General features: G+C 38.2%; 1 protein-coding gene across 1 annotated transcript; it reads right to left on the reverse strand.

The window, feature by feature from the left end:
• Positions 1-5,105: 5,105 nt before the first annotated feature.
• Positions 5,106-6,262, reverse strand: LOC140138243 (histamine H3 receptor-like). Its single transcript, XM_072160157.1, is given in 2 exon segments — positions 5,106-5,380; positions 5,383-6,262. Coding segments are annotated over 2 exon segments (1,155 nt in total).
• Between the last annotated feature and the right edge of the window lie 6,686 nt (positions 6,263-12,948).

The following is a 12,948-nucleotide window of genomic DNA, read 5'->3' on the forward strand; positions in this document are numbered from 1 at the left end:
GCGGCCCCCTGCCCCCCCCACTGGCTACGCCACTGCGTCCAGTCACAATTGGGACAAAATGCCAATCCGAATGAAAAAGTCCACTTTTTTTTCTTCAAATAAAAACGTTGAAAATAAGCCCTTAAATCACAAAATCGCACCCCAATAAATCCTGGCCACGGGCGTGTGCAGGGCCGCAGTAACTCCCTTCCCTCGTATCAATGTATATCTCCTAAGTTCGCTTCCTCCTCCCCCCTCCGAATCAGTCTCCCCTCTCACTCCCCGGTCCCTTCTCTCTCCTCTCGTGTTGTTCTCTTTCTAGTCTTTCCGTTTCTCCCTCTTCTCTCTTTCTCCCTCGCCCCCCCCCCCTGCTCGCCCTCCCACTCACAATTGTTCAAGTCTGTCAGTCTCACGTATCCCCCTCCCTTTTTGCCAAATTTATCAGTATGATCAATGACTTAAACTTAATTCCTCCCTCCTCTACTCACCCTCCGCTCGTCTCCTCTCCTTCTCATCTCACCTCTCACACAGTTTCTCCTCTCTTCTACTTCGCAATTTGCAATCTTTATCAGCCTCGAGTCAAGGAATGAAAAATTCAAATAGATTCGAGTCTGCAATCTTGCTTTAAGCAATTATCAGATTACCAATTCCAATTGTTACGGCAATGAATGAAATCAAGTAAGTTCGCTTGAATGCAATTCTTTGGTGTTGCATATTACTATACCTCATAAATATTTATTAGGTAATCCAGACATCGTATTGGTTAATAACGCCAGCGTCCGAATACGGTATTTTGACTACTTCCCCGCGCCTGTGCAATTACGCGCACGCGGGGAAGTAGTCAAGACTTCCGCACCCTACTAGTACTACCACACGGTGTCTCGACCCCGCGCGTCACCGTTCCTTCAGATGTAGCATTATGCTACACAACGGCGGTTCTGCAGACGCGTTTATCGTGAAAATGGCGTCTGCTGCAGTTATTTTATGAAACAAAATGCTATTTATGGAATGTTAAAAAGAAAATTAGAATAATATAGTGTTGGATGATTTGACTACTTCCCTCCGCTGACGCGTCGGGAAGTAGTCAAATCATCCAACACCTCGGGACCAGTAGTTTTGACTACTTCCCCTCAAAACATGTTGTATTTGTATACTACCATACACGCGAGTTTTAAGTTGTTTTGGGTGAAATTCTTTCCCCGTCTTATCTCCGTAGATAATGATAATGACCGATTTTTGTCTGATTACCCGTACGAGTATACCACACGCACACGTATAATACCTGATACTTTTTAGCAACACTGATTAAGAATATTTCGATGCTATACTATTTTTGTGAGCAAGTCACGACTAGGCGTTGGTACGCACAAGTAAATGAAGCCGTGCAATTGGTCGTGAATTTGGGCCGTAAAATTTATATACTTCTTTTGTCTAAATGAGCATGTACCCACTTACCTGAAGTTTTGAAGTCAGAAATTTACATAACTTACGAAATCGAATACGAATATTCACTTGCTTCAACTTATTAGTAAGTGACAAAAGGCTGGAATAAAACAAATTGGTCACACCTGGGTCAAACCGATAAATCGGCAGTACTTGGAATTGAAAACTCGGCAAAAACAAAGTATCTCTAAACTATTCCTTTTTATTCATAAATCAAAAGCAGTCCTTCTAAGTTTCATTCTGGAAAATATGACGATCAAATCTTGTGCACTTTTATTTTTACATCAATGTCAATAATGCCCATGTATTTTCTATGGGTAACTTACGTTACCAAGGGAAGCATACGCTACCATTAGATTGAAAAGAGTTCTGCAAGCTCTTTTGCTGACAGTGCAAAAACTAATTGTTTTGGCATAAAACAATGCAATGCCGCCATTTAGTTCAAAAAGAAATTTTGTTATAGGGGTATTGATTGCCTCAAAAAAGATTGAGAATGTTAATTGGAGATTTATTTAATCTTTAATGATTTAATTGATGAAACCTGTGTGAGCAGAATTGCTGCCAGGTAACCAGAGTGGTGCTATTTTGCCGGGCTCGAACCCGGTCTCGGACCGAGACCTCGAGACCAGGAGGGCCGAGACCGAGACCAAGACCGAGACCAGCAGGTCCGAGACCGAGGACCAGGCTTAGCTAGTCTCGAAACCGGTCTCGAGACCGAGGCCGGTTTTGAGACCTAAAACACTGTTCAACACATAGGAAATTGATTTGAAATGACTGCCAAACGTAGTTGTCTATATACTTAGATTATAATCGGAATGGAAAGTTTAGGATTGACAACCTGGCACTATACTAACATCATTGTTAACAACATTATTGTTTACTAGCGGGACACCCGCGCTATGCGCGGGTCCCCGCTAGGTGAGTAAATGGGAGCGTTCACCAAAACAGTAGGAATTACTGAACAGGTAGAATAATTGAAAAGGTAAATGTTATTTATCTGAACCTGACCCTCCTTAAGCCTACGTTTCCATGTTAACTTCTTTCTTTCTTTTTAGTTTTTTCTACACGGGCCAATTTTGTTCCATTAAAAAAAAAATTCTGCTGCTAAGCTTGCGATTTTCCGTTACCATGTTTTTTTTATTTATTCAATCCTGTTCCCGTTATTTTCTAAATCTGTCCTTTCTTACATTTCCCTTTTAGCTTCTTTTTTTATTTGCTGCATAGCTTGTGATTTCCCGTTTTCATGTTATTTATTTAATTCTGTCTTCAGTTTAATAGCTTTTTTATTTAAACTTCCTGATCTTATTATAGCTTTTTTTCCCCTTACATTTCCTGAAGAGTTTCTTTCTTTCCTTCTTTAGCCTATTTTATTCCCGGTTTCATTTTGTGACTAAGTATAACCCACATACTCGTACAGCCTGTTTGTCCTCATTTTGTTTTCTTTTTTTATTTAGTAGGCCTAACTCTTCATGTTGTTTGTACTTTTTAACACACATCTTTTAAGAGCTTTTTAATGGTTTTTAATGTATATTGCGATTTCACACGCGATTGCAGAGTTGAGAATCTAAGGTAAGCATACTAAACATGGTAAGTATGGATAATAAGATTCACTATTTCTAAGTGCCTCCATGGTCTAGTGTTGAGGATAGAAGTTTATAATCTCCAGGTCCGGGTTCAATTCCCAAAGAAGGTAAGTGCTAAGTGGTAATTTCCTGATGCTATCATGATTACCAGGTAAGAGAATTTTAAGTAATATATCAGTTTCAAAACGCAAATGAGAATGTATCCCACCAGGCAAGATAAAAAGCCACATTTGTCTCTTTTTTCCAATTTTTTTTACCAATAACGTGGTTTGCAGCACACTAGTCAAGCAGGTTAGTCCAGCAGCTGTCTGACTAGCTTAGAACTGCTTGACCAACGTTAGAATAGTCAAAATGGGCACCATCCTGACTAACTTAAAGTTAGTTGTTTACTAGTCATGCGACTAGCCTAGGTTAGTAATGCATGCTTGACTAACGTCCAAGCTAGTCAAGCTATTCCTGCTTGCATGACTAGGCAAAGCTAGTCGCACATGTTAGTCATTCCTGCTTGACTAACAAAATGGGCACCATCTGGACTAATTTTAAGTTAGTCATACTGACCAATTTATGTTTTCAGTGTACTTTAATGGGTTACACTACATATGCAATTATCAACCATGAACTTCCAGTTTAGGTCTCTTCCGATAAAGCCTTATAATATTTTCATCAGCAGGCACTCCGCCTTTGTCTCCTGTCATGACACTTTTTCGTTTGTTTTATTGTTGTTTGTATGCTTTGTTTCTTATAATTATGCAAGTTGATCATGATTGTGTTACGTTACCAGGCATAACAGCTGAAATCTGGGAGATAACACTGACGAGACTTCGGTCAGGAACAAGTGGTCTGGTGAAGGGGGTGACCTGGTGAAGAGGGTCGCCGTAGATAGCTAGTCGGGGCATTTTTACAGGACAAGTGTTGTCAGCAGGACAAGTGTAGCCAACAATTGGGCGTATTTTTACCCTGATCGGAACCGACTGTAATGAGGTGTTTTGGGTTATGGGTCATCTGCCCCACCTTTTCCATATTTCACGTGGAGAGCCTCTTTCATCAAAGGCAAACACATTACCCAATGTACCACAGCTTACCACGCTGCTCCCGAATTAAAAGCAGTTTTTACACAACAGCTGTAAACATGGTAAATAGGTTGATCCACTCTAAATAATTTAGAAGCCTAAGCTTTGCCAAATGAAGCGCTTTCATCACAAATTTCATGACAATATATTCACTACGAATGGTTGGTCAACATAACAGCGATACAAATATACCACAATCAAACATTTTGTCACCACAAAATTGCACTCAAATACTGACGCATAAGTTGAACAAAACATATGTCGCTATTTCTGCTTTTCACATTACTCAATCAATATAAACTGTTCAATTATGTTTGGTACATTATTTTTCGTGTGATTTTAAAATCATATATCATAAAATATGCACATTTATTCAATACAAATCATATGATATTTTTCCCTACATATTAATACATTGTACTACAAGATTACAACAATTAGTCCATTGTTGGCCTACGTGATGTATTTATCAGGTTGCTGTTCCAGCTGCTCAAACAGTCCAGACATTTCTAGTAAATATATTGCCACTAATTTACCTGGTTTACCGGGCTTTTTATATAATTATTCCCACTAAAACCCGACATGTTTATTTATAATAATAATAATAATAATAATAATAAATAATAATAATAATAATAATAATAATAATAATAATAATACATAGTAAATAAAACAAGTGAATAATTCGTCAACAATCTACCCTTTAAAATACAATAAGAACTCTTTAGCTTATAAACACTGTTCTCTAATATCTTTTGAGAATCCAATTAGATCTCGCCATAGCACTAAAAGATTATAATCCTTTTGCCAATAAACATGTAAGTATTTATATTATTTCATGATACTCATGATAATATTAATGTTGCAGTCTTGCACATGACTTCTTTAAAGCGATAAAATATTAACTTAATACACAATAAACTCTCTACTGTCACATTTTGAGTTTCCCAGATAATGCAGAAATCAGCAAGATTCGTCTATAATAATGCGAAACATACACGCCAATAGGCATCGGCAGCAAATCAAGTCATCAAGTGACAGACGTGACGCCGGTATCCACAAGAAGCTTCGGCTTTACACACTTGTGGACACCCAAGAACCGAGCAAAGTTCCGTCGGTAATGAATGTTCGTAACCGCATACAACAACGGATTTATAGTAGAGTTACACCACAACATATAATTGACGATAGTCCAAAGTCTTTCGGAGACGCAATCTTCACAAATGGCAGCTGTGTAGATGGTAACCACGTAATATGGCAGCCAACAGGTTAAAAACACACCTACAATAATAGCAAGAGTTATACCGCCTTACGATGGCGATTGTATTCCGTTTTATGATCATCTTTTATCTTCGGTTTCTGTGATTTTCCATCCGCGACTAATGAGGACACTGACAAAGAAATGGTAGAAGCTCCAATGCTACAATTGTCTCCATGCTCCGTGACAGGTGTTGGTGACGGTTTGGGGGAGAGGTTGGTAGGAGGCTTCACCATACCTTTAGAACGTCGCTTTATGTTTATATATACTATTGAATTTAAAATAGAAATGACGATGAGGGGTATGATGAATTCCATAAACATGAGAACGATAGTGAACGGTGCGTTGTAGATGGACTCAAGTTCGCAATCCTCCGAGTAGTCAATCACAGATTCTCCCACGATCGGTTCCCAAACGAATGTCACGACAGCATAAAATGAGAAGCTAAAGATCCAGCAAGATGCTATCATGATCTTCACTTGTCGTCTTGTTTGGAAATCGCGATACCTTAACTTTTTTGTCACCAACCAAAAACGATCCAAACTGATCAAAGTGATCATGAGTACAGACATATAGGCTGTTGTGTAATCAATTACAATCCAAATCTGGCAGAACATTTTACCGTAGGGCCAAGTGCCAAGGAATACCCACGAAGTGTCGATAGGGAGAACGGACAGGCCAACGATACAATCGGCAATGCTGAGATTCAGTATAAACAAATTCGATACCGTATTCCTGATTTTAGAATCTCGTGCGAAAGCTATCATGACGAAGACATTACCAACGATGGTGATGATGACAATAGCACCCAAGACTATGGATATCCAGGTTATGTCTTCTACATCGAATGGCTCCCAGTATGAGGAGCTGTCGGAATTGTAGTCATCGACGGATGGTTCCATGGTTGCTGTGACAGAAGACGACGCCATCTCAATATCCACTGAGTTTGTTGGCAAACGTAGTTGTGAAATGCCAATCCTGATTGCGTCCTATAGATAGTAGCCTAAGTGCAGATGAAAATTCAGTACTGTCGACTTGAGCTTACAATATCACTTCCTAAAGAATGATTGAATAAACTACAATTGCAATGTTAGGATGACGACTGTAATGATAGGTTCCTATTTAAATTTTTATTCAGTAAATCAAGTTAGTATGTTGGAATCTAATCAATACACACTTCAAGCTGCGATGGTGATGTTATAACAAGGGCACTCCTCTCTGCGCGAAACTCCAAATGTTTCTAGAATGCTGTTAAAATAAGAAAAAATGTAATTCTAATTTATTGCACATTCTATGGAAGCCTGATTACCTTTTTGAAACAGCCGAGTGAGAGGTTTCAATGAAATATTTTTGTATGTATAAAAAATATATGAATATTAACTGTACATCATATAACGATTCGTGATACCCAAGCGTGCTACAGTTTATGTGGTTTAGGAGGCAGAGAATTTTATTTTAATTTAATATACGCCAAAATATATTTTTATTTAGTGAAAAAGAAGACAAAAAAGATGTTGAAAATTCTATGTGAAAATTACATTAGACCCCGCCAAAGATTATTGTTTCATTTTTATGGTAATCTAATCTTTTATTTTCTGAAATATTTAGCGTTATAATACACATTAATGTTTTTAGGCAGATACACTTCCAAAATATAGTACGTTTTCTGTCTCTGGTTGTCACGTGGTATGTTGCGATTATATGTTCAAATTTCAAGATCGCTACCAACAAGTGAGGTAGCCGAGCTAATGCGCTGGAAGTATGCCGATACTGTATCCATGATAGCGGCACGGCGTATACACAAGCCCCACCTCTACCGAACTTAATTTACTTTAAAAAATCATATTAGGGAAATGTGGCTGGGAAAATTTATGTATGGCGTGGGGAGGAGTGTAGCAAGTATATACTATAAAGTAATTGAATAGGCATCGTTATCAACTCGTGCATCTATTGTAATAATTTAATCCTCGGTAATATTACGCAATATATAAATGCATAAAAAAATGATAAAATCAATCCGTCTGTACAAATACGTGACTTCCTTTTGATTCCATACACTCGATCACAGATAATGGTTAACATTAACTACTTTTTATACCAGGATTCTCCTACTGTGAGTGAACTAGTAAATGCAATTTAAGTGCCAAACTGCTAAAAGCAAGGTTATATGTAATAATCAATAACTATTGATGAAAATGAACCCGAGTCATGAACAACCAACCAAAGAACTTCAAACACTGAACTGGTATTATCATCAACTTGCGCATCCCTATACCTTGTCATTCCTTGTGAAGGATCTTGATCGACTCAGGAAATTGTTCCGCAACTTCAAACCACCACCTAGGTCAAGCGTCGATTATATTTCATTATTTTAACACGAATCAAATTTATGAAGTTCTTTAGAAAGAGCGTCAAAACCAAGCATGCGGTACTAACATGATTTGGTGTTTTACTGTTTATAGCATTTTGATTACATGTACGGTTTCTAATTCTTTGTAACGGCTGTTCATATTGTGTCATGCAGCTGACACAAGTGTTCCATTTTTTAAGAATTAACAGGAAATTAAAAGCTGAAAGGATCGTGATTACATGTTTTACTGCAAAAAATCTTTCAGCAAGAATCGACCATAGCGGGACAATATACAGATTATCTAACAGAGTGCAAAAACCTCCTTAAGAATACGGCCACATTCTTTAGCATGTATAATGGGTTTGAGGGAATATATTGTTGATACACTGGGAACCAGGTTGTGGAAAATCGACATTGTTATTAATTATTTCTATGACCTTGCCCACCCTGAGGAACGTGGCTGGCTACGCCCCTGTTTTGTGGGTGAGGTGGCAGAGCGGTCTAATGCGCTGTGCTGGCGGTCAAGATCTAAGGGTTTACCTAATGTGAGGTGACCTATAAGGTCGGGAATCCTGCAATTATGTTCTGCAATTATTTATCTCAACAGTAGCTGAACATAAATTATGTTCAGGTAATGTTGAGATAAATTTGTCAGTGTTTATTTCTCTAATTGTTAACTTGAATCTATTTTATTGACAATAAATTTATAATAATAGGCAAACACATCGAAACATAATGAATAATGAATAATACAAGGACAATTATGAAGGAGATGATCGAAAGAACCAGGGGCGTTGCCAGCTTTCTTGGTCAGGGGGGGCAAAATAAAATGTTGGGGGCACAGACGAAAAGAATTGCAGTTGCATCATACAATTCATAGAGACTGTATGTCTTCGAGCTTCCCGAAAAGGGCCTTACTGGGATGATGTGCGTAACAAAATGGTATTTTACACTATTTTCGCCCATTATCCGGCTAAAAAAGGGCTTTATTGTTACAATGTGCGCGCGTAGCGCGAAAATTGTTTGTATTTTACACTATTTTGGCCCTGAATTTTGCTAGAAAAGGGACTCCTTGCCCTTTTTCTTTTCCTTTGCCCTCCTGATTTTCTCTTTCATTTTTTTGTCAGAGGGGCACTTTTTCTTTCATTTTTTTGTCAGGGGGGCACTCTGCCCCCCCTGCCCCCCGCTGGCTACGCTACTGGAAAGAACAATAAAGCTAGTAGATAATAGCACCCTATATTATGGATATCCAGCTTATCTTCTACTTCGAATGGCTCCCAGTAGTATGAAGAGCTGTCGGAATTGTAATCATCTACGGATGATTTCATGGTTGCTATTACAGAAGATGACGCTATCTGAATGTCCACTGAGTTTGTCAGCAAACGTATATAGTAGCGAATGTGATTGTGTTCTAGTACGGTTGTTTGATGGGATCATCTATTCGTTTTTCAATCAAAACATCATGTACACCAAATGTTAGGCTTAAACAGCTAAATGTGATATCATGCTAATGTATACAGATGCTCATTCTCAACATTAATTTCCCCTCTTTTACAAAATTATTCACTTTTATAGCATAGCTTTTTCAGATATGTGTATCTATTAATGACAAAATTGGTGGCGCTATTTAGTTACTGGAAATTACTCTTTCATGCTTTTAAGGGATCTAGAATGAGCGTTTATTGCTTTTCGACAGTATTTTTTGTGGGACATGAGAGCACCTCAGACCTATCGAATTGCATTCTGAATACGAAGCATGTCTTTCTGATATCAAATAATTTTAATTTTTGAAAATCACAATATAATAAAATTTTATGACAAATTATAAAAATGTGATATTTTTCAAATTTTTGATATATAACAATCCTCGAAGTAAATTATATAAATCTAATGATATATTCTTAAAGTGTATGTAGCTAGGAGGAAAAGCCGACGGTCAATTGAAAATGTTGACCTTTCATATTGAAAATATGGATTTTTTCCCAAAAAGACCTAATTTTTTGGGTGTTTTGGGAAAAAAATTCATATCTTCAATACGGAAGGTTAAAATTTTCAATTGATCGTCGGCTTTTCATCCCACCTACATACATTTTAAGTATAAATCATCAGATTTATAAAGTTTACTTCGAGTACTGTTAAATATCAAAATATCAATTTTAATGATTTGCCATAAAATGTGTATTAAATTGCGAATTTCAAAAAATCAAAATTATTTGATATCAGAATGACATTCTTCGTATTCAGAATGCAATTCGATATGTCTGATGTGCTCTAATGTCCCAAAATAAATACTGTCCAAACGTTCATACCCCACCCCTTAATACAGATAATTCCTTTTATTGTTTGATGAATATGTTGATAAAATTTCCTTGTTGCTTGTTTCACCTATTCCAGCTGTTTTAATGGTAGTATTAATCACATACCCCTTGCAAATAAAGAAATATGATTTAGGATAAATAGCGCCATCTATAGTTTGCATTTAGTTAATAATGAAGGCAATTCTATATGCATCAAACAACCGTGCTAGTAGCCTAAGTGCAGATGAAAGTTTAATTGAGTTGAGCTTACATTATCAATTCCTGAAGATTGATTGAATAAACGACAATAATTGTAGATTCCTATGCACATTGTTGTTCATTGAATTTAGAAATTACTTAACTCAGCATTGAGCGAACATTTCAATTAAGTATGTATGTATCGGTGTGAGTTCGGGTTTGTATCTATTCAATACACACACTTCAAGCTGCGATGATGAAGTTATATTCTTAGTCAGTGGGAGTGGTCTAGTTCGTAGACACATAATTCTGATTGGACAATTCCATGATTTCGGGTGCCGTTTATCAGGCCGTTGACGACCCCACGCCATCATTGAGTGTTGATAACGAGTAACCACAGAGGAGTAAGATAAAACAGAGCGCGTACCACCAGTCAAAGTCTCCGCCTCATCCGATAATGAGGGCCGATTGTTCCATGAAATGCGACAGGCGAGACTGCTAGGCAATTACCGCGTATTTTCACGGTCTATCGCGTAATCGCGAAAGTACGCAACGCTCTATCGTGTATACGCGAAGGCACGCAGCGCTGGCGTGATTGTCAGGCGCGAATAAACGAACAATCGGCCCTCATGAATATGCGAAAACTGGTAGCATACAATACACGGGGACTTTGACTGGTGGTACGCGCTCTGTTTTATCTTACTCCTCTGTGCGAGTAACACGCTTGTAGAGGTTCGCGTATGTATCGTGTTGTATGCGTAGACTAGTGCGGAATACGCGCACGTGCTAGCAGAACGCACAACAGAATGCGTGAAGTTGTAAACAAGTTTCGTTCATTTTATAAAATGGGGAGCTTTTATGACGGTAACCCCAGACAAACAAGAACCTAGACCTATAACTTTGGTTTGCGTAGTGAAGTCAACACTGCTTAGCAACGATTTTGACAAGGACGCAACCCGGACGCAAACAAGCAGACATGTTCGCGTCTACAGAACACGTTGCATTTGACGCGGGCGATAACGGCGCAGCAATCACGCAAACGATCGCGTTTTTCGTTCCAGACATGATGAACGCTTATTTCTCCGCGTCCGACCACCCGACCAAAATCACCTTGGATACGTGGCTTCACCTACTGCCACGGTTAGGGATGGGCAGTTACAGGTCTAGGTGGTATGTCTATGACGGTAACTTAGTTTTTGCTAAAATAAAATAGTTAACAGTTATTAAAATAATATCGTCCTGTGCAGTTATTGTAATAATTTTATACTCGGTAAAATTAAACATGTTATGTTAGAAAGTATATGCATGATAAAATCAACCCGTCTATACAAATACGAAACTGCCTTTTGATTGCATGCACTCTATATCACAGACATTGGTTAACATTAACAATGATACCCGGATTCTCCAAAGTGCGGGTGAACTTGTGAATGTAATTTAAGTGACAAACTGCCAAAAGCAAGGTTATATGTAATAGCCAATAGTTATTGACGATAATGAACCCGAGTAATGAACAATCAACCAAGCAACTTCAAATTCTATATTATTATCTACTTGCGCATCCCTACTCCCAGTGGCGGATTTAAGGAAAAGGGCCCTGTCAGCAAAATAGCCCGGGCCCAATATTAAGGAGTTCAATTCAGGGGCGTGCCTGCAGTGAGACTAAAAATCCGTGCAGTGACAATATGTCCGGGCTTAAAATATGCAGTACAGATGTGCAGCCCATTTTCCGTTTTCTTGAAAACTACATTTGATGGGGCCAGATGCATATACAGCCTGTCTAAAAAATGTACAAGTGAAAAGCGCCCTCTCTGGCAATTAGAAAATACCGTTGTGACATAATGCTTACATCAACGTCAAGGGCGTAGTCTTAGCTCTCAAGTGCCGTTTGTTCTGTTCAGTTTGCTTGTTTTAATCTCAATATATGTTTAGTTAAAGACGAAAGGGTAAAATCACAATTGTGCCACTTTTACTAGGGAAGAGGGCTTTACATGTAACAGTGATAGCATCAAGTTTTCAAGAGTTCCTTCGTGAAATCAAAAGAATGCATCAATTACACAAGACAAAATGTTTCTGACTGTTTTTACTGTTTTATCATGATGCAGGAATGATGATTCTCTTTTTCCACTTAAAAGAGATTAAAAGATAAATAAATATTTCACATACAGCTGTAAAAATTAAATACATGTGCATGTCAATGATTTTATCATGGTAAATACTGTTCTCTTAGTCACTTAAGACATGTTAAAAGACAAACAAATACGGTATTGCGCACTTATGCATGTTGTAGGTTAATGAACGCGTATTACTTGTTGGGAGATATATTAGACAAAATAATGCACGAGTGCTGATGTTGATGCGTCTAATGCATGCGCCCCGAAAGGGGAGAGTGCAGCACCCCAACCCCACGCCTTGCTAACGATTACATAGTCTTTCAAGACTATTATGTAAGTTTAATACATCAATTAAATTACTTTGTTTTAATACAAAAAAAAAGAGAGGCTGCGGCCCACAGGCCAAAAAGGCAAGGGGGCCTTGTCAAGTTGTTAATTGCTGACTTGCTGACAGCTTAAATTCGCCACTGCCTCATGCCTACACCTTGTTATTCCTCGTGAGGGCTCTTGATCGACGCAGGAAATTGCTCAAGTTCAAACCACCGCCTCGCTCAAACGTCGATTATGTTTTATGATATTAACACGAATCAGACGTATGGAGTGCTGTTTGAAAGAGCATCAAACCCAAGCATGGCGTATGGTTTGGTGTTTTACTG

This window comes from Amphiura filiformis, chromosome 17 (genome assembly GCF_039555335.1).
Source record: "Amphiura filiformis chromosome 17, Afil_fr2py, whole genome shotgun sequence".
Lineage (NCBI taxonomy): Eukaryota > Metazoa > Echinodermata > Ophiuroidea > Amphilepidida > Amphiuridae > Amphiura > Amphiura filiformis.